The sequence below is a fragment of the Enhydra lutris genome, unplaced genomic scaffold (assembly GCF_002288905.1).
Source record: "Enhydra lutris kenyoni isolate GAN:26980312 unplaced genomic scaffold, ASM228890v2 scaffoldscaffold6, whole genome shotgun sequence".
Lineage (NCBI taxonomy): Eukaryota > Metazoa > Chordata > Mammalia > Carnivora > Mustelidae > Enhydra > Enhydra lutris.
Window position 1 is genome coordinate 324,867 of NW_019154090.1, and position 18,676 is coordinate 343,542.

Below are 18,676 nucleotides of genomic sequence, written 5' to 3' on the forward strand. Positions count from 1 at the left end.
CCAGGGTCGTGGGATCGAGCCCCGCATCGGGCTCTCTGCTCAGCAGGGTGCCTGCTTCCCTTCCTCTCTCTCTCTCTGCCTGCCTCTCTGCCTACTTGTGATCTCTGTCAAATAACTAAATAAAATCTTTAAAAAAAAAAAAAAAGAGAGAGAAAGGGTCATCACAGAGGGCAGGCAGGCCACGGGTGGGGAACCAGAGCCTGTTTCTGAGCACATGCTAGACCCACTTGTTCATCTCACAGACCCCGTGCTAACAAAGGAGTCGTCAAACCGCGCTCGGGCTGCTCAGCCGGCACCCCTGCACTCACTGAGGCCTCCCATAGCAGCTGACCCACTTGCCGACCCTGCTGACCAGAGCCTGCTGTCCCCACTCCGTCTGCGCCACCGTAATTCAGGAGTGCTGCCCTTGACAGTTGGTTCTTTTGCTCAAGGCTGCCCTTTACCTTCGTTCACAGGGTCCCACCTCTGGGAGGGGGGCCTGTAAGGACGGGACTCTCTTACGACGCCCGCAGCCCACTCAGCGGCCTTCTTCCGCCTGAATGAGACTGTGCACCTGAGGGATACATGCGGCTTTCCTGTCTCTCACTGCTCGGGTGTAAGGGCAACGAAATTCGATGCTCACAGCACTTCCAAGTGGCTCCCGAACAGGCCCAACCCTTCAACGGGGCCAGTGTGGTCGGCCAACCAGGCCTCTCTGGTGCCTGGCTTGCCGGCCTCCAGCTGCTTAGCCCTGAGCCCGCTTGTAAGCTGGCCGGCTCCTTCCCACCCTCCCTATGCCCCTTCCTTGGACACCCCACAGACCCGTCACCACAGCACTCTCACAGCGCGCTCTGTCTTCACTCAGGACTGAAGAGCTTCACCTGCTTCCCGGCAGCCTCACGCTCTCCCGAGAGCGTGGGCCCAAGGCAACAGGATCCCAGTGGGTTGATCTGCCGCTCCTCTGACCTTCACGAATGAAGAGAGACGTACCACACAAGCTCACATGGGTTCTTCCCCAAAGGAATGCTTTATTGACAAAGTCCCCATTATCCACTTTAAGGAAAAGATGAATCAGTTACTACACTTGCGTCCTGCTTTCTCACCACACCCCATCCGTGATTCTAACCCTGAAGAGAAAACACCAAATGCTGTTCTTCCCATGGCGCCAGCACAGACCGCAGTCCACCCAGGGCGTCTGAAGTGACCAGCGGACACTCGGCTTACCAGAGGACACCACGGTCTACTAGAGTGGACTCTGCGCGTGCACAGGTGCGCTCTCGGCCTGCTGGAAGCCAATAAGGCACGGAGCTGCCCCTCCAGACACACCCCATGCGTGGGGCCCTGACCACAAGGCTGCTGGGGTGTGGCAGCTTCAGCATGGGAATGAGATCTTTGTAGCTCCTGAGAAAAGGCGAAAGCAGAGTCCCAGCCGACCCGACGCAGGGCCCATCTGCTTCTCACTTGTCCCCAGGGCGCAGCGAACGGGCATGTTGGAGCCGAGCCGTCTGTGGAGGGTGTTGGCTTCTGCTTCTCCTGCCTACCCCCACCTCCACCCCCAGAGGCCCAGAGCCCCCTGGCTGGCAGGAGCTACCCCGGTCCTTGAGGAGAGAGAAGCAAGCTTCATACACTGGAATGCAGTGCATCCACTGAACAAAACGCACCAAGGGTCCAAGCATGCTGCCCTTTGGGCTAGACGCAGAAGTCTACATAACGCTCGAAACCCACTGAAGAACCCTTATTTTCATATAAAAAACATTATAAACAAATAAAGCATATTGCGATGTAAGGCTTGTATGTCAGCTTGAGTCCAAAGAAATAGTGTTTTCTAATGGAGACTAAAGCTGCTTTGCTTGGCTTAAATTTTCGAAAAATTCGCTGCATTTAAAAAATAAAGAATTTGCTTTTGTTAAAGCTAGATCATTAGTGTAAGAATTAGGCGCTGTTGATAACCAGGTTCTTGCTGGAGGGTTTCAAAAATTGGACAGTTTTCTCATTTAGCATTTGAAATAAAAACTGAAGATCAGAGGACTTTCTGGATGAATCTTTCTTCCGCAGATTCCTTCTATAACTCACGAAAGGGGAGGCTGAGGAAATACCACTTATTTTATGCTTATCACTCTCCCGTTCCTTCCATGTTCTCGCGAACTAACAAGACCGCCAAAGGGCCCACTGTCCTGTCTACTCCCTGCACCCCAGGAAGGACGGCACAGTGGTCTGCATCTACCAACTTCAGTGGAAAGCATCTGCGTACAAGACCGCGTTCTGTAGAACTCATGCGAACACAGCAGCCACGTATACATGGGAATGACAGGACCCTCCTCAAAGCCAGCTCGGTGCATCCACCCAAGGTCTGACGGGCTGCTCCGCTACAGCGTCGCGGCTGTGACGATGAGGGCGGGCTTGCACTTCTCCATGGCAGGGCAAAGCTGGGATGGGCTTAGAAAGGCGTGTGATCGGGCAGGGGCTTGGCGCCACTCCCGGTCGGGGAGGGCAGGTTCTCAGTGCCATTCTCTCTGCCACCTACAACCTTAGACTACAGATGGGGAGAAAAAAATCGAGAAAAAAAAATAATAAAACCTGAGACAGAGCACACAATGCTGGCACGCCCTAGGCCTTGCTGGGAACCCCAGCTGTTCAGCTCTCTACGAAGTCTACACCACATCAACACCAACGGGCGATAAAGAGGAACAAATCCCCGACACGGGCAACAGGCTGGCAGTATCTCTAGGGGTTTAGGCTGTGTAGAAAGAGCAAATCTTCAAAGGCTCCACGCTACACGGTTCCAATCCTAGGACATCCTGGCAATGACAAGTCATCAAAACGGAGAACAGATGAGCGGTGGTGGGGGCAGGGCCAGAAGAAGGTGAGCCCCAGGAAGGACCGTTGTGGGGATGACACCGTTCTCCACCGTGACTGTATCACTGTCCTATCCCGGTGGCGCTACTGTGAAACGCGGTCACTGGGGAAACTGTGGAAAAGGTACAAGGACCCTCTGCGTTAGTTCCTGTCACCGCATGTGAATCTACGGTGCCCAAGTACATTTACGTAAAGGACGCGTCGCGCCCCACCCCAACAAGCCAAGTGAATGGTCCAGAGAGAGTTACCTTTATGTTCCCAACTCGGTCTTCAAACGACTTGAAGGTGGCAGAATTCCTTTAAAGAAAGAGAGAAGAGGTCAGTGTAGGGAGCAAGGGACTGTGCCGCCCCCTCAATCTATAGGGCTCAGGGTCAGGGCCAGCCTCCAGAAAGACCCCCAACTGTATCCCGAGACATTAAAAATGGGACACGCCAAAAGGGAGGGGGGCATGTGCCCCGAACATGGCCCCGACAAGGTCATTCTGGAGGCCTCCAGGTCGGAGAAGGCCAGCCACAGTCGCCCACTGCGAGAAGAGAAGACCGCACACTGCCAGCGGGTGAAACGCAACTTCACACGGGCAGACCGCAGACCCCTCGCCTGGGCAGTAGGTGGGATGTGGGACGCGTTTCTGCTGTACCCTAAATACACACTGATGGGCCACCCAGACGTCATAAAGAGTCCCAGGTGTTCCTGACACAGATCTCTCACAGAAGTCCAGCAAAGGAAAACCGAGGACAATTCTGGAACAAGGGAGCGAGGAAGCGGCAGAGGAAGAGAAAGCGAGCCAGCCCCAGCCCGACCCAGCACCCTTTCCACAACCAACTCCAGCCTCTCTGGCTCAGCTCCTCCCGGTACCTCGCGCCCCTAGGGGCAGCCTGGCAAGGACCCCCAGCCACAGCAGAGTGTCCTGTAACAAGGATGGTGGCTCTGCGGCTGCCCCACCATGGAGAACACACCCGTGGGAGGTTTCAGGAACAGGCCACGGCTCTGGGTGTTCTGAGGAGACCAGGACTCCCCTCCAGATGCAGATAAAAGTTTCCATAATAGGCCTAGAGGGACCTCAAGCCTCCTGGCTGTCATGTATGTGTAGGGTTCTCTCTGCCCCCCACTCCTGCGGCCCAGCCCCATGGGCAGCCCTGGAAGCTTCCAGATGGGAGCCCGTTGGTACAAGGCTCTCCTCTGCGCCTCACCCTACTAGCTCTTTAGCCTAGAAGGGATCTTTGCAACCCGGGCCCACAGGAGGCTGCCAGGGGAGACAGTCCTTGGCTCAGGCATCTGGGACGTGTGAGGCTGACCGGCAGGCCTCACCCACTCCCACCCAGCCCCCACTAGGGCTCTGAGAGCTCAGGGGCACGAGTGCACGTTACCTCATGGCCGGCATACTTATCGAGTGGCGGATTGAAGAGCTGCTACTCGGAAGCATGGGAGAAGCAGAGAAGGAAGCAGGAGTTAACACAGGAACGAGACTGGCCACCACCACGCCCATCAGCTTGTCCACACAGACACCCGCCTTTGCAGGGTCGGTGAGCTCTGGCCACAGCGCACAGAAGGGCTCCCCACACCAGGAGGAAAACTCAACCCAGGCTTCTCTCCCTGGCCTCCAAAGCTGCCCCAGAAATGGGACAATGCTAAGGGACAACTTTAAAATAGGAAACGAAGAAGACCTAGGCCTGGGCCTTTAAAACCCTTTCGGCACAAACGACTGTCAGACGTCCTTACTCGACCTCACAGCAAGTGAAGGGATTTTTGGTAAAAGAGAAACAAGCCGGCCGAGTAAGTAAAAGTATTTACAATCAAACATTGTTCTGGATTTGGGCTCCAGGCCTGCGAGCGGGATGACGGTGTGATGGGCAGCAGTGCTGGCATCAGGCTAGAAAAGCACGACCGAATCAGCACGGAGCAAGGGCCACTCAGAGGGGTCCCAGTGCTGCTCACCGCTCTCACAGGATCAATGGGACCATCTCAACTCTCAGGGACAAGACTGCTTCTCATGGGGAGGAGAAAACAGGAGCCGGCATTTTGGACAAAGCAGCACTGACCACAAGAGCGAGAGGATCAGCATGACCCTCCCGCACGAGTAGGTCTCCCCTCAGGAGTCCGCACAGGTGGGGGCCGCGGGACAAGCTCGGTGAGGCTGGGCTGCGGGCTGGCAAGGAGTCACACGGTCACAGCCTGAGGAGCACCAGGCAGGCAGAACACCAGGCGGGCCCCCCGCTGCCTCTTCCAGCGCAGCCTCCCACGGGCCAGCCAGACACCACCCTGCCCTGCGTCAAGAGAAGAACCTTGCAGAGGTAACGTCCAGCAGCAGTCTTACCTAAAGGAGTGTGAGAACGGACGAGCCCTGAAAGGCGGCAGCAGGAGAAGAAATGCAGTGTTAGGAAAGGGAGGCCAGGGTCCACCCCAGCCCCTCCATCAAGTTCTGGGAGGCCACACAGGGACCCCCATGACCACCCCCAGTCCTCACACCACCAGGGAGAGCAGGACGTGCACCCTGTCTCCTCTCCCCAAGCCCCAAGTCAGTGACAGGCACAGGACCACACCTCCACGACCCCACCCGGGTCACAGACGAGGCACCGTGTGTCTGTGACTCTGTCTGGAGTTAGAGGGAAGAACCCACAAAGAGCAGAGCAGGGCAGAGGTGAGCTGAGGGACCGCCCTCAAGGTCTGCGTGTGCCACTCCCCAGAACCCAGGTCAGCCAGGGCCTGCCGACAGTCTCCGCAGCGACAGACCAGCCCACGCTCTCCGCGGGCCGCAGCTAGACCAGAGCGCGCATGTGCCGCAACAGGCCTTGGGACGCCCCCAGGGCCGAGCACCTTGCACTCTGGCTCCATCGGGACCGCAGACAGGTTCCAACCCAGAAACACACACGGGCAAAGGCGACACAGCCACATCCTCCTCAATGCAGCCGGGCCCAGCACCTCTTACCCCAACGTGGACATCATCTCCGAAGCAACACAGCCACGTGGGTGGGCAGCAGGCCTGCCATCTCCAGGTGGAAGGAGCAGGAGTCTGAGGGTTCGGGGAGGCACGGGCCTTCACAGGTCACCCGGACAGAGAGACCCACCCCTGATTGAACCCAAATCCAGCTCTCTCCCAGCCGGCCACCTCGTGCCCCAGGGCACACAAAAAGCCTCGGGCCAGGGCTGCTCCCGGATAGGCCCATGGAGGACACCGATGTGGGGCAAACGTCTAACACATATGCACTTCCCTACACCTCATTTCCATTCTCAAGAAGCTGTAAACTCTGAGCCTCAGCTCCAAACCGGGGAGGCTAACGGGCCGCAGCCTCAGAAAGCACCTGAGACAATACAGCAAGGAAGCAGCGGACACATCGAGGTGCCAGACTTCACCGCGTCCCCGAAAACACAGCAGAATAAAACCAAAGAGCCCCAAGGAGAGGTACAGCAGCAAACGGGACAGTCCCTCTGGGCATGTGGAATGGGACCGGGTCCCTCCCACCAGCCGGCCCGTGCGTGTGAAGCACAGTGCTAACACGACACACAGGGAGGCCACGGGCCACACACCACGGGTCAGCAGCGAATGCCAAGTCCTGGGGCAAGAGCGTGAACGAAGGAACAGACGCCGAGCCGGAGCCCGCAGCAGCCCCACCACAGCTGCTCCCAGCAGCGCCAACGCTCCGCGTGCACTCGACCGTGAGTGGGGACACGCAACAAGAGCAACGCCCAAAGTGACAGGGGACACGCTTAGTGAGCACGTAACGCAGGCCGCGAAGATGCTCACTGCCTCCCTCAAGTGCTGTTACCAGCCTGGCATTCCGAGCGAAGAACAGGTACCATCCGACACATGGCTTGCCCCGTGGCGTGGGGACGGCCCGCGTGAATCCGCGGCCCTCCCTGGGAGCAAGGCCTGGCCCCCAGTGGCGTGCGATCGGTCTGTCCCAGGCTGACCACAGCAGGTACCCCAGAGTGCAGCAGCGAAGGCCCATCTAACTCACATGACATGCGCTACAGGCGCACACCACGTGGTCTCAGCCGGTTTACGGGGCAGCCACCGCGGACCCTCCCTGCCGTCGGCTCGGAGCCATGGCGGGTAGGGCCCGAGTCATCACAGCCACTGTGGACAGGCCTGTGTCTACAGGCTGACCCAAGAGGACCCCCGGCCATACCACAGCCACTCAGGAGCTGGACCAGAGCACCGAGGAGACACACAGACCCCGTACTGACTGTTCGGAGTCTCCGAATGTTTAAAATTTTTCAAAATAAAAATCGGAGGGGGACTAATTCCATCAAGCAAACAGAAGGTGGGCACAGCCCTGGGCAGAAGCCGACGGGGGAGGGGCTGTGCCTTCACCCCTGGCTGTGTGGCCAGCACGCAGCCCCCACCTCGAGGCCCCACGAGGCAACTGGCGGGCCTGTGAGGGGAGGAAATGCCTAACCTGAGCAGGCAGGGAGGCAGCCCACCCGAGGGTCGGAGGGGAGCGGCTTCCGAGCGGGACGGGGCCGGCTGCTGCGCTCAACACACCAAGCCCACAGGCACCACCACACTGTGCTTCTCCACTGTGAGAAGACAGAGGACTCAGCACAGGCTGGGGGCCGCGGGGAGGTGTTCCCCGAAATCCCGGAGTGAGGGGACCGGGGCTGCGTGTGGGTCAGGGGCCAGGGCAGGGCTGGGCGGCAGCGGCCAGGTGCCTGCCGCGGTAACGAAGCCCTCTGCACGGCTGCTGGCCAGTGCGCGCTTCGCTCTAACCATCCTGGGAAGGACGCCTTGCCAAGGGCAAACGAGGTGGTGGCCGAGCCAGGATTCACACTGTGGCCTTGGGCCCCAGGGTCCAATCCCCTCGGCTCAGGGCAGCGTAGCCAGAGACATGGCGGGTGCAGCCCCGGAGCCCAGAGCAGGAAAGGCTGCGCGTGGGTGCTGCCATGTGTGCTCAGAGATCCCTCTGATGGCCCTGCAGGTCTCCTCAGCTCTGGGGGAGACCACTCAGCCGGGGCCCCTGGCACACGGCCGCACACACTCTGTGATCTGGGCCAGGCAAACATTCCAAGGCAACAACGCGCTTCCCCCAGCCCCACCCCACTGGCCGGCCTGCCCAGAGTGACGCCCCACCCTGACACTAACACCGAACGGGGGCCACCCTCCCTCTGAGGAACTCCACGGATCCCAAGCGTTAGAAGTTGCCCAGAAGAAACAACCACCTCCTCCCCTAAGAAACACAGGAATGGCAAAGAGGCAGCCCACAGAAAAGGGACCACGCACTGACTGGTCCAAGCTGGTGGGCTCACATCTGTGGGTGCCAAGGGGCCCTGAGGGATATGCATCTGAGCCCTAGGCCCCTGAAGAGCCCCCAGCAGCTCTAAAACCCCTAAACCCTCACCTGACTTACCCACGCGACTAGAGCATCTCACCTCATGTCCCCGAGCTTTCTGCTAATGGCGGAGCCCACGGTGGACAGGGCAGCCGACGTCTTCTGTCCCGCCTGGGAGAGAGTTTCTTGAGTCTTCTTGTAGCTGAGAAGAAATACCAGTTGAACCAACCCAGAAGGAGGAGCAGTCATCAAGCGTAAGCCAAGGACACCAAGTGCCCAGAGTGTGCCCAAAAGAAGGAGAGAGGAGCCGTTAGCGAGCACATGCCTGGCCCACCAGGGAGGGGACCGACCACAGGGACAGAAGCGGCACAGCCAGGTCTCAACCTCCCAGATCTGAAACAACTGTTTTCTGACCTCACTCAGCCTCACCTAAAACTCAGGTGCCCACTTCCCTTGATCTCTCACCACGCTGAGTGTCTGCCTCCTGCCGTGAAGACAGCCCTACAGGGGCCCTGGGTCTGGGACAGAAAACAGAAAAACCCCCTTGTTCTGTTAATCTGGGAAGCTTCTTATGTCAAGACGCCAGCACGCCCATGAGGGGTCAGGATGCACTTGACAGTGTGGACATGGAGCCCCCCGTCCCGTGCTGTCTCACAACACCCTTTCGGCGCCGCAGGACCTTCACCTCAGGCCACCGTTCTCAGTGCCTAGGGGAGCCTTGGATCACAGAACAGACCACCCTTTCCGTGCCCTCCTGCCCCATCCACCTGCACGCAGGTTCGTCCCAGAAGACACACGGGTCCATGACCTCAACGTCTGTGCGATGGCCACGGAGAAGGCAAGGACACCTGGAGAGCTAACACGTGGGCCTGCCAGCCCTTGTCCAGCTGCCGCCATGAACAGCAGACACAGCCGCCCGAGGCTGAAGGCTCCTTTCTGGCCAACCAAGCAGCCCTAAAGAAACGGCTTGTGATGGCCGGGATCTCAGGACGCCAGCCTATTCTCTGAAATCACTTTCTGAGGGCTTGTTGGTGTCCCCAGGTCACGGGGGAAGGTCAGACAGCACCCACCTCAGGTCCTCGGAAGTCCTCCCCCCATCCGCTCCCCAGTGCCATCTGCAGGACGCCCCACTGGGAGTGCCTGCTGCCCCCCTCCCTCTCCTCCCTCCTGAGCACACTAGGTGGGGTTCTGCCATGACCTCCCCACGCCACCCCATCTTGTTGGGGGGGGGGTCCAGCCTTGCACACTCCTGGGAGGGCCTCCCTCAACTGGGCAGGCACTCTTCACAGCACTGTGGGGCTCAGGCTTCTCTGGTGCTCAGCAGGGCTCAGGACTCAGAACATGCGCTTTCTAGCCAGTGAGTTTGAAAACATGTTGAAGTCACTAGAACAGTGAGTTTATCTTAGTTTCCAAGAAGGTTCACGAATCCCAAAACATACTAATAATGGAGAAAAAATAATCTAAAATCTTTACTGTAAGGGCGCCTGGGTGGCTCAGTGGTTAAGCATCTGCCTTCAGCTCAGGTCATAACCCCAGGACCTGGGACTGAGCCCTGCGTCGGGCTTCCTGCTCAGCGGGGAACCTGCTTCTGTCTCTCTCTGTCTACCCCTCCCCACTGCTCGCTCACTCTCTTCCAAATAAATAAAATCTTTAAAAATTTTTAAAATAAAATCTTTACTGTAAGATTTGCTCTGGATTTCCTGAAGGCATTAACCAAGCCTCTAATTCTGAATCCAACCTTCAGCGAAATCTGACTACCAGAATCCCCACCCCGCCCGCCCGCCCGCGACAGAAACGTTCACAGAACTGAGCAGGAATGGAAACAAACCCCAAGTAGGAATGCAGGAGCCCATACAGCTCCGTGGCTGGGATCCGGACAAGCCCCCCCGGCAGAGGGGCCGACCACAGCTGGTTTGCACGACGAGAAACCCAAGTGCACACGCTCCTTCCGGGAGAGTTTCCACACACTCAGCTGTAACCCTCCAAGGCGCCTTCCCACCTGATGGAGCCTAAGCCAGGAGCCGCCACCTGCACCATACTTTGTCTCAGGGTCAGCGGAACTGTGGCAATAAAGGGCTCTGGAACCTTCTCTGGGGTCCCTACCTTGCAGTAAGCCTTTGGGCCCCCTCACCCTCACGCCCAGCTGGCGAACTGCTTTCCTGTCAAAATGAGTTAAAACAGGTTACCTGCAAGAAAGAGGCTGGGAGGCGCGGCTGTTATTTGTAAGGCACTAAGCACGAGGTAACTAATGGCGCTATTTAGTTTCAGAAACGCAAATCCAGAAAACGTCTTCCAGCCATCTCTCGTGAACCAACGAATACGTAAGACCCCGTGGCCCTGCCTGTTGCAGTGAAAGAGTCTGAAGCAGAGGCTTGAAGGCAAAGTCTGCACAGGGTGTCTGTGCCCACAGGGAAGCTGCAGCTGGAGGGACCACAAGCCTGGGCTGCGGGCTGTCGGTGACGAGCAGGTCCTGAGGGGACTCAGGTCGGAGCCAGCCACCAGACGACAGACAGCAGGGACCCTCGCGATGGGCCACTGTGATGGGCAGCGGCCCTGCTGGAGACTCAACAGGGTGGAAGGAGGGGTCACAAGTGACTCCTTCAGAGACGGGAACCCCCAAACTGGGGCAGATGCAGAAGTGGAAGCCACGCTCAGGCGGAGACAGGGCCGGGGGCCAAGGCCGAGTCTGGACGCAGGTAACTCGGGCCCAGACATGCTCAACAGTGCTAGACTGAGCCACCCTGGCCAGCACCCCTTGGAGAATCACTCCTACCTTTCCGGAAACCAGAAGTGTAGAACCCGGCAAACACCAAGCTCCCGCCATCAGTCAGGGTGGGGCACCTGCCGGAGGTGCTCGCTCCGGGATCTTCCCCTGGGGGCTGCTCCCACTTCCAACTCGGGTGGGGGGGGGCTGACCGCAGAGAGGCTTACAGCGCCCCGACCACAGTGAGAGTCCAGTGAGACCCACACCGGGTCCTCCACACCGGGCCCTCCTGCTGGGGGGCTGTGAACTACAAAGATTCAGACCTGCGCCGCTGGGCACCCCCTCACACCAGGAAGGAGGAGCCGGACAAGCTGATACCATCTACGTCTGTGCTTTCTGTCACACACAACCAAAGGACTCAACATGCCAACCAGTGGCCACGGAGTTCACCTGGTGCCACACGCACACGACTGCAGCTCTGTCTCCCAGCAGACAGAGCCCGGGGAGGCGCCCGTGTCACAGCCAAGAGAAGACAGGACGAGAGCACCAACACTGCCTCTGCCCAGCACGGCCTCACGACAGCCAGCCTGGCAGGCACACACATGTCTGGTTGACAGGGATCCCTCGGGGGCAGTCATACCCCACCAGTGGCCTCCCACAGCGATGACCAGCCAGGCACCTTCGCCCCAGAGAGCGCAGAGCAGCCAATGTTTTTAGTCACCCCACCCTGAGCTGGGTCACCATCCCCCTGGGCTGTCCCTGCAGAAATGCTCCAGCCCCCGGAGCTTCACTGTGCCAACTCCTCCACCAGCGCAGCTGGGGGTGAGGCCTCAGGGGAACGGCCGCCACCCGCGAGGCGCCTGGGAAGGGCCATCCCACCGGCCACTTCCATGCCAGAGCCACAGGCTTGTCAGAGGAGTCAGCGGCGTAACTATCTGAAACAGCACCGTAGCGACCTCACACCACCTGGTGTGACAAACGGCACCAAAGTCCCCTAAGGCTCTTTTTGGGTTAAGTCCACACCATGAGCCTGCCTGACACCCAAACTGCACAGGTGACAGCTGCTGTCTCAGCCTGGAGAGCACCGGCAACGTGGAGCAGGCATCGTCCGACACAGCCCCGAAGACACAGCGCACAGGGTGTGGCCAGGACTGCTCTCACCCCAAACCGCACAAACGGCGGGACCCGCCAGAGCGCCCTGGCACCCAGCCCCCCCGGGGACACCAAGCTGCCGAGACCCCGAGCACAGAGCCAGCTGACCTGGGAGCCCAGGCGCCGGGAAGACCAGCTCTGTAGCAACTGTTCCCTTCCAGGCAGATCGAAGGCCTGTCGGCCAAGCTCTCTGGGAGACACCGCAGCACCTCCTCCTCGACAAGAGATGGAAAAGAATCCCAGAAAGCCATGATCTTGTAACGTGACCCCACTCGGTTCAAAGGAACTAGAATCCGATTGGAGCACAGGTAACAGAAGTGCTGTTTCCTTGTGTAAAGATCTCAGATAAACACAGCTTTGGCAGACACGAAAACCCATCTGTGTTGTTTCCTACTCTGCTCATATTCCACGTGGCTGAGAGCTCGGTGCCCCTCAGACCAAAGCGACCCCAAGATCCCACCAGCACGGCCCGTGTGGCAGCCCTCACTCAAGAACCCCCTCAGCGGGAGCCCCGTCCGCAGAGCGGAGAAGACCAAAACAAGCCCCGAGTCACCATCGGCGTCAGCCCAGACGGGGCGCAGCCACTCTGCCCGCTCGCAAGGCTGAGGGGCGCCTACCAGCCGGAGGTGCCACAGAAGCCCCACCAGGCCTCTCCTCTAAGGGACGCGCCCGTGCCAGCCAGATGGAGGTTTTCAGTGCAGTCTGTGGCCGAGCGAATTTCCTTCAGCAACTGCACCCATTTCATGAGAGTTTTACTTTGTGTTTAAGAAAAATCATATTAAAAATAAAATACCCCCGAACACTAAAACCAGGTCTGTGCAAAGTGCGCACAGCCTCCCTGTCCCTAAAAGGAGTGTCAAGAGGAAGAGAAGGAGGAGAGAAGTGCTGACGGCAGAGGCACTCACAGGTCTGACTGGGTCACTTTCTCATTCCACTCTCCAAGTTTCTCAGAAGTTTTCACATAGCTAAAAACAGAAAGTCTGTGGTAAATTATTTAGAACAATTATTTCAACTAAGGTTTCGAAAACAGGTGAAATCTCATGGAACACGGAAGAGGGCTGGACAGCACGAATGGCGGGTCTCCAGACTGCCTGAGAACGGGGTCTGCCCCTCCTCTCAGCACCTGCTTGAGGCCGGGGTGAGGCCACGGCAGAACCGACCAGTCCTTTTCCTATCGTGCCGATCTGACCCTGGATGATACATTTCAGAAGAGCCATGGAGCTACACTTCCCAAGTTCAGAGAGCTGAGTCACATCTGGTCAGAGGTCTTGGGGTTGTGACCACGTCCCGCTCGTGAGGACTCGAGTTTGCTTCAGCAGATGGGGCATCATAGGAAAATCAGTCTCATTAAGGAGCTGATGAGCTTTCTCTCACATTCGGACCCTGAAATATATTCTTCTCAATTTCTGCTTGGACACTAGCTAGTGTATCCCCCGCCTTCTTCTAAAAACATGTGGACTCTAAGCTCTTCCCACGCATACCAGCTGCGAGATCAAGAACTCAGCGCCTCTGGCTGGCTGCTGGCACACAGGCATACTGAGTCCCCTAGGACTTAACCTCCCATTGACGTGGCAAGGGCACCAATCTGGCGAATGGCCTCCGACCACCAGGGGCACCTCTGCCGCAGGCAGGTACCTACGCGTTAGAGACTTGCACGTCATGCCAGCTCCTGGACAGGTTCTGCTTCAGGCCCTCCAAGGCAGAGAGGCCCAGCTTCCTTTTCAGCTCTGCACAGTGCCTCTCCTTGGCTGCCAGGACCTGGCGCAGAGTGACAATTTCCTCTTCCACCTATGAAAGCACATAGTTGGTTAGCTACCGCTACCGCGGGACGTGACGGACGCCCCCGCCCCCACACACTGCAACGAGAGGGTTCTCAGAATCATGGACAGACTTTCCGCTTACAGAAACATAAACCGTCTTAGGAACAGAGTCTATGTCACGCAACTGTTCTGTTTTTATCTGGTACTAGCACCCCAGCTTCTTCAGGAAGACTGTCCCATCCCCCCAAATCAAGTGGTTCTGGTGGGGCTATCAAGCACTGTGCCCACCCATGGATCCCCAAGCAAGGCCTGTCACAGCTCTCCCCTGGACTGGGCACAGCTGTCAGAAGAGACAGGCCCCTCTCCCTCCAGGCTCCGAGTCTGGGCCCAGAAGCTGGAACTGCTGGCAGCCAGGCCCCAGCCACACGGGGAAGGAAGTGGAGCTGACAGACAGACAGATGGCCAGAGACCCAGGTGACAGAGCAACAGACTTATGACTACATGTATGTTCCTGAGGTTTGCTCCAGGCCTTGGGAAAGGCAGTCACCCAAGCCAAAAGTAAATTCTCTTTTGTGCCTAAGGTAGTGTGAATTGGGTAACAGAAAGAATCCTGACAATAAAGACCTGAACCTTCTTGGGTCCTCAAATAAAAAAGAATGTGACCCGAAAAAGCAGCGTCCTCTAGAGCGTAACCGCTCCAGAGGTCTGTTTCCAACTGCTGTGCTGATAGCTGCCGTAAGAAAAAAAAAAGTCCTTCTCTTTAAAAAGGTGATGGCTTGGAGTAAGATAACAATAAGTAGCTCAGAGCCTTACACCACTAGGTTTTCCATCAGAAGAATAGCTGAAACAGGAAATAACTTACAAGCAGAGTCATCTAAGGCCAGACTGCTACCAGTTACTCCAGCAGTAGCGACCAGTGACCAGAACATTCCACACACAGTGTGACCACCGGCAGAGCTTGAGGGTGTGCAATCCAGCTGTCTTGGGGGAAGTGCACACTGAGAATTTCAAGTGACACTGAGCTTCTCCACTCTGCAGCTCAGCTCTGAAATGACCCAGTGCAAAACACAAGCCTGGCTGCGCTACCTGCGGCGAGTCCCTAACCTTCCCTCGGCTCAGAAACAGCTGCAGGTTCTCCCCGATCTGAGACCTGGTCGTGGGCTGAGGCTTATCTGCACGGCAAGGTCTGTTTAGACTCAGGATGCATCAACACAGGTTCCTCTCCGGAGACTGAGCAGGGCTGTGACACGCAGCACATCAGCTTCTGCCTGACCCGAGGCTACCCTCGGGTATTAGCAAATTCATGACGCCAGACTGTGAATCCCACGTGAGTCACCGTTAGAGTCTGCATCACACGGTAAAAAGAAATGTCCCTGGCAGCTGCTATGAGAAAAACATACACTTGAAGATTTTGGCTTTTAATTACCATTTCCTCTTAAAAGATTCACTTTAAAAAGATCACATGAAGCACTTTTTTACAGAAGTAGTATTTTTAAAAGGAAAATGGAGATCTAGGACGGATAAATGTGTGGAGTCTGGAAACTATCAAGTGTTAATTCCAACAAAGAAACGCCCCTCGCTGGTGGGATCAGAGCAGCTGTCCAGTGTAGACACTCTCCTCACAGACTCCTTACAGGATGCCAAGCACACACAAAGCCACCACAGAGAGCGGCTTCTGTGGGACTCTGGGAACGACCTCCCAGGGCAATTTCCGCAGAGCACAGCTAGCCCTATGGCCCCCTCAGGCTAATGAGGGGGCCTGAACTCATCGTCCCCCCCAAGACAGACGGCCGACACAGCACCTTTGCAAGCTCAGCCCTAAGCTCCTCCTCCTCAGCCTCAGTCAGACCCTCGACAGCAGGAGTCTGGGCAGCCACCGTTGTGTCGACAGGGACATCTGTCATGGAGTCGGACAGCAGACCTTTGTTAGGAGAATTCAGGTTGATATCTGCCAGAGACAAATAAGGTCAGAAAGTGTCAATGAGAAGTTACAGAAAGGGGCGCCTGGGTGGCTCAGTCGTTAAGCATCTCCCTCAGGCTCAGGTCATGATCCCAGGGTTCTGGGATTGAGTCCTGCACTGGGCTCCTTGCTCAGCGGTAAACCTGCTTCTCCCTCTCCCACTCCTCCTGCTGGTGGTTCCCTCTCTTGCCATCTGTCAAATAAATCTTAAAAAGAAGAAGGGGGGGGGAGGAGGAGGAGGAGGAGGAGAAGAAGAAGAAGAAGAAGAAATAGTGAAGAAGAAGAAGAAGAAGAAGAAGAAAAAGAAATAGTGAAGAAGAAGAAGAAGAAGAAGAAGAAGAAGAAGAAGAAGAAGAAGAAGAAGAAAAAGAAAAAGAAAAAGAAATAGTTACAGAGAAGTAGATCGGGAAGAGGTCTCCACCAAGGAAGAAAGCAAGGGCGAGAGGACGGGTTATGAGGCATTGGAGGGGGGACTGTGGAGAGAACCAACACCCCTTCTCTGACAGGTTCTGCAGGGATGGCTTCGCCATCAGGCTGAGGGCATCTCAGGCCACCCAAGGTGCTGCTGCAGGGCATGAGAAAGACTGGCACAAGGCAGCCAGACCCTAACTCTGCCTCCCCCGCTGACAGTGCGCGCTCCGGAGACAGGAACCTTTGCTACAAACAAAGCAGTCTGACCTAAAGGATCTTCCAATTTTTAGAGCAGAGAAACTTAATACAGCTGTAAACACAACAGGCACCACCTCCAACCAGCCGATCTGCAAAGCACACGCTAAAATTACACACAAGGAGCACATGCTGCTCATCCAGGCCTGGCAGGGAGTCAGCAAAACAAAATACCCACCGTCTGTGCCCGACCCTCATTCCACAGCAACACGCAGCCAGGCGCAGAGAAAACACTGCTTCCGCCCCTCCTCGACACCCAGATCAGGCTCCAATTCCCAGAGTCACCATTTTCTTTCCGAATTGAAAGCATCTTCCTGTCTGCACTAAAAGTGGACAAGATCCCGCACAAGGAAACACGCGTCCGCTTTAGCTCGTCCCAGCTGCAAACCCACCGCTGCCCCGCAGCACACACAGGCCGCACACGCCAGGAAAGCAGGCTCTGCGCGGTGTCCAGCACGGTTAAAAGTAAAGGCCTGGGGCACCTGGAGAGCTCAGTCCGAGGAGCGAGCGGCTTTTGATCTTGGGGTCATGAGTTCAAGCCCCACAAGCAGAGGTGACTTAAATAAATGAGCTTTTTAATCAGTAAGGAAAATAAACGTGAAGCAACAAAAGCGGACAGAAGGTAAAGCGTCTTCTGCTGCAGGGTTTCCCCACCGCGGAAGTCCGAGGACCGGCTAAGAAGAGCGCTCCCTTCAGCTTGTGCCCGCACACGCCCCGCGCCGCGGGAGCTCAGCACTTCCCGGCGCTGGGTCCGGTTCGCTGCAGAAGCACGTCTGCGTTTCAAGCCGCGGAGCGCAACATGCACGACTCGGCTTCATCATCTCTCCCCGCCACACCGAACCTCCTCGAATTTGCTAAATGCCTTACCTTCTCCATAACCTTCTCTTCTCTTAAAACACACACGTGACCGAAATGATCCCCGACAGAGACTGGGCGCTTGCCAACCGCGCCGAGGCCAGGCACAGTCACTCGCGAGACAGGGCCTCAGCACACGCAGGGCCTCCAGAGTGGGGTGGAGGCGCAACCTGGGGGCAGACCCCTCCCGGCGAGTCCCCGCGCGGATCATACAAGGGACCCTCGCGAGGGGTTATTCTGGGAACGAGAAGAGGCCCGGCGAGGCCCGGCGCACAGTCCGCGCTCAGCCCGTACTCCCACCGGTGTCACGCCGGCGCGCCGAACGCAGACGTGCGAGTAGAGCCGCGGGAAAGCCCCCAGCGTCCCGGGCTCGGGCTCTGCGCGCTCGACCACTCCGCGAGCAGAAGGGCCTCCGGAACGCACCGGAGCCCACGCATTCCTACCCGGGCCTGCGCGGCCCTTGGACGCAGGAGCCCGGCCTCCCTTCCCAACAGCCCCGGGACGGAGGGCGGACGGGAACCCCCTCTCACGACCGCGACCCGGCCCACGCCACACCGCCGGCGCCGGCTCCGACCGCTCTGGGGCGTCTGCTCTGGAAACAGGCCTGGAGCGCGCGCTGCGCGCCCTTTCCCCCTTGAGACAACCCCCACGCCGCCTGCGCTCCGGGCAGCGCTGCCACCCAAGGGGCGCCGCACCGCGCGCGAAGGTGGCTCCAGCGCGCCTCCCTCCCCGGGAGAGGCCGCAGCGCGTCGGCCCACGTCCTCGTGCAGGTGGCCTGTCCGAGGGCCCCGCGTGGGGACGGAGGCCGGCCGATTAGGCGGGCGCCGAGCGGGGGCACGAAACCCGAAACGCTGGGGACGAGGAGAAGCTTCCGGGGAGCCGGTCCTCCGAGCGGCCGAGGCGGGGGCGGACGACGCACGCCACGGCCCTCGGAGGCTGCGAGGCCCGGCGCCCGGCAGCTGGAGGAGCCACGCGGCGGGCCCAGGCGGAGGAGCGGAGGCGCCGAGCCCGCGAGTACCTTGGCCTGCGGAGTCCATGTTCGGGCCGCACGGGGGTCCGGGCCGGGGCCTGCAGCGCTGCGGAGCCTAGCGGGCCGCGCCGGGACTCGCTCGCCGCGTACACAGCACTCAGCGGAACCGCCTCAGCCACCGCGGTATTGCGTAATCAGCGACGCGACGTCCCACTTCCGCTCCGACGCGCGCTCCGCCTTCATCCCGCCCCCACCAACGGCATCCAATGAGAGCGCTGTTCGGCCCCAGCCCCTATTAGCCGCTCCGGTCTGATTGGCCGAGACTGCGGACGAGGCCGGAAAGGGCGGCCGGGTTCCAAGGGAATCCCTCCCACGTCGGCTCCACCAGCGAGACTCCCAGGTAGAAAGGTCCGGGGGAGCCCGGGGAAGGTGGGAAGTGGGAGGGCCGTCCAACGTGGCGCTGCGGAGGCGTGGGGTTGGCCCCCTCGGAGATGCCGGGGTGTCTG

The 18,676-nt window shown here is 58.3% G+C and overlaps 1 protein-coding gene across 12 annotated transcripts; it reads right to left on the reverse strand.

Annotated features, from left to right (window-relative positions):
- Positions 1 to 983: 983 nt before the first annotated feature.
- LOC111141605 (tumor protein D52 like 2) lies at positions 984 to 18,352 on the reverse strand. Of its 12 annotated transcripts, XM_022494287.1 has the most exons (9): positions 18,219 to 18,352; positions 15,522 to 15,667; positions 13,599 to 13,747; positions 12,865 to 12,924; positions 8,204 to 8,305; positions 5,151 to 5,177; positions 4,204 to 4,245; positions 3,084 to 3,132; positions 984 to 2,512 (listed from the first exon to the last, which is right to left on the reverse strand). In XM_022494287.1, exons 1-9 carry the CDS (start codon positions 18,235 to 18,237, stop codon positions 2,417 to 2,419), a joined length of 690 nt encoding a protein of 229 aa, XP_022349995.1. In that variant the 5' UTR covers positions 18,238 to 18,352; the 3' UTR covers positions 984 to 2,416. The 12 variants fall into 12 exon arrangements, with proteins under 12 accessions (XP_022349995.1, XP_022349998.1, XP_022349996.1 ...); XM_022494290.1 differs by lacking the exon at positions 12,865 to 12,924 and having other exon boundaries at positions 18,219 to 18,348; XM_022494288.1 differs by lacking the exon at positions 5,151 to 5,177 and having other exon boundaries at positions 18,219 to 18,348.
- Between the last annotated feature and the right edge of the window lie 324 nt (positions 18,353 to 18,676).

Bases quoted from the DNA above. Each gene is read 5' to 3' on its own strand.
- LOC111141605 (XM_022494284.1), bottom strand. From the start codon at position 17,411: ATGATCCGCGCGGGGACTCGCCGGGAGGGGTCTGCCCCCAGGTTGCGC. The intron at 3,133-8,203 runs GTGAGATGCTCT...CTTTCTTTAAAG, and splicing joins AGAAAGCTCGGGGACATGAG to GAATTCTGCCACCTTCAAGT. The intron at 2,513-3,083 runs GTAACTCTCTCT...CCCCATCTGTAG, and splicing joins ACCGAGTTGGGAACATAAAG to TCTAAGGTTGTAGGTGGCAG.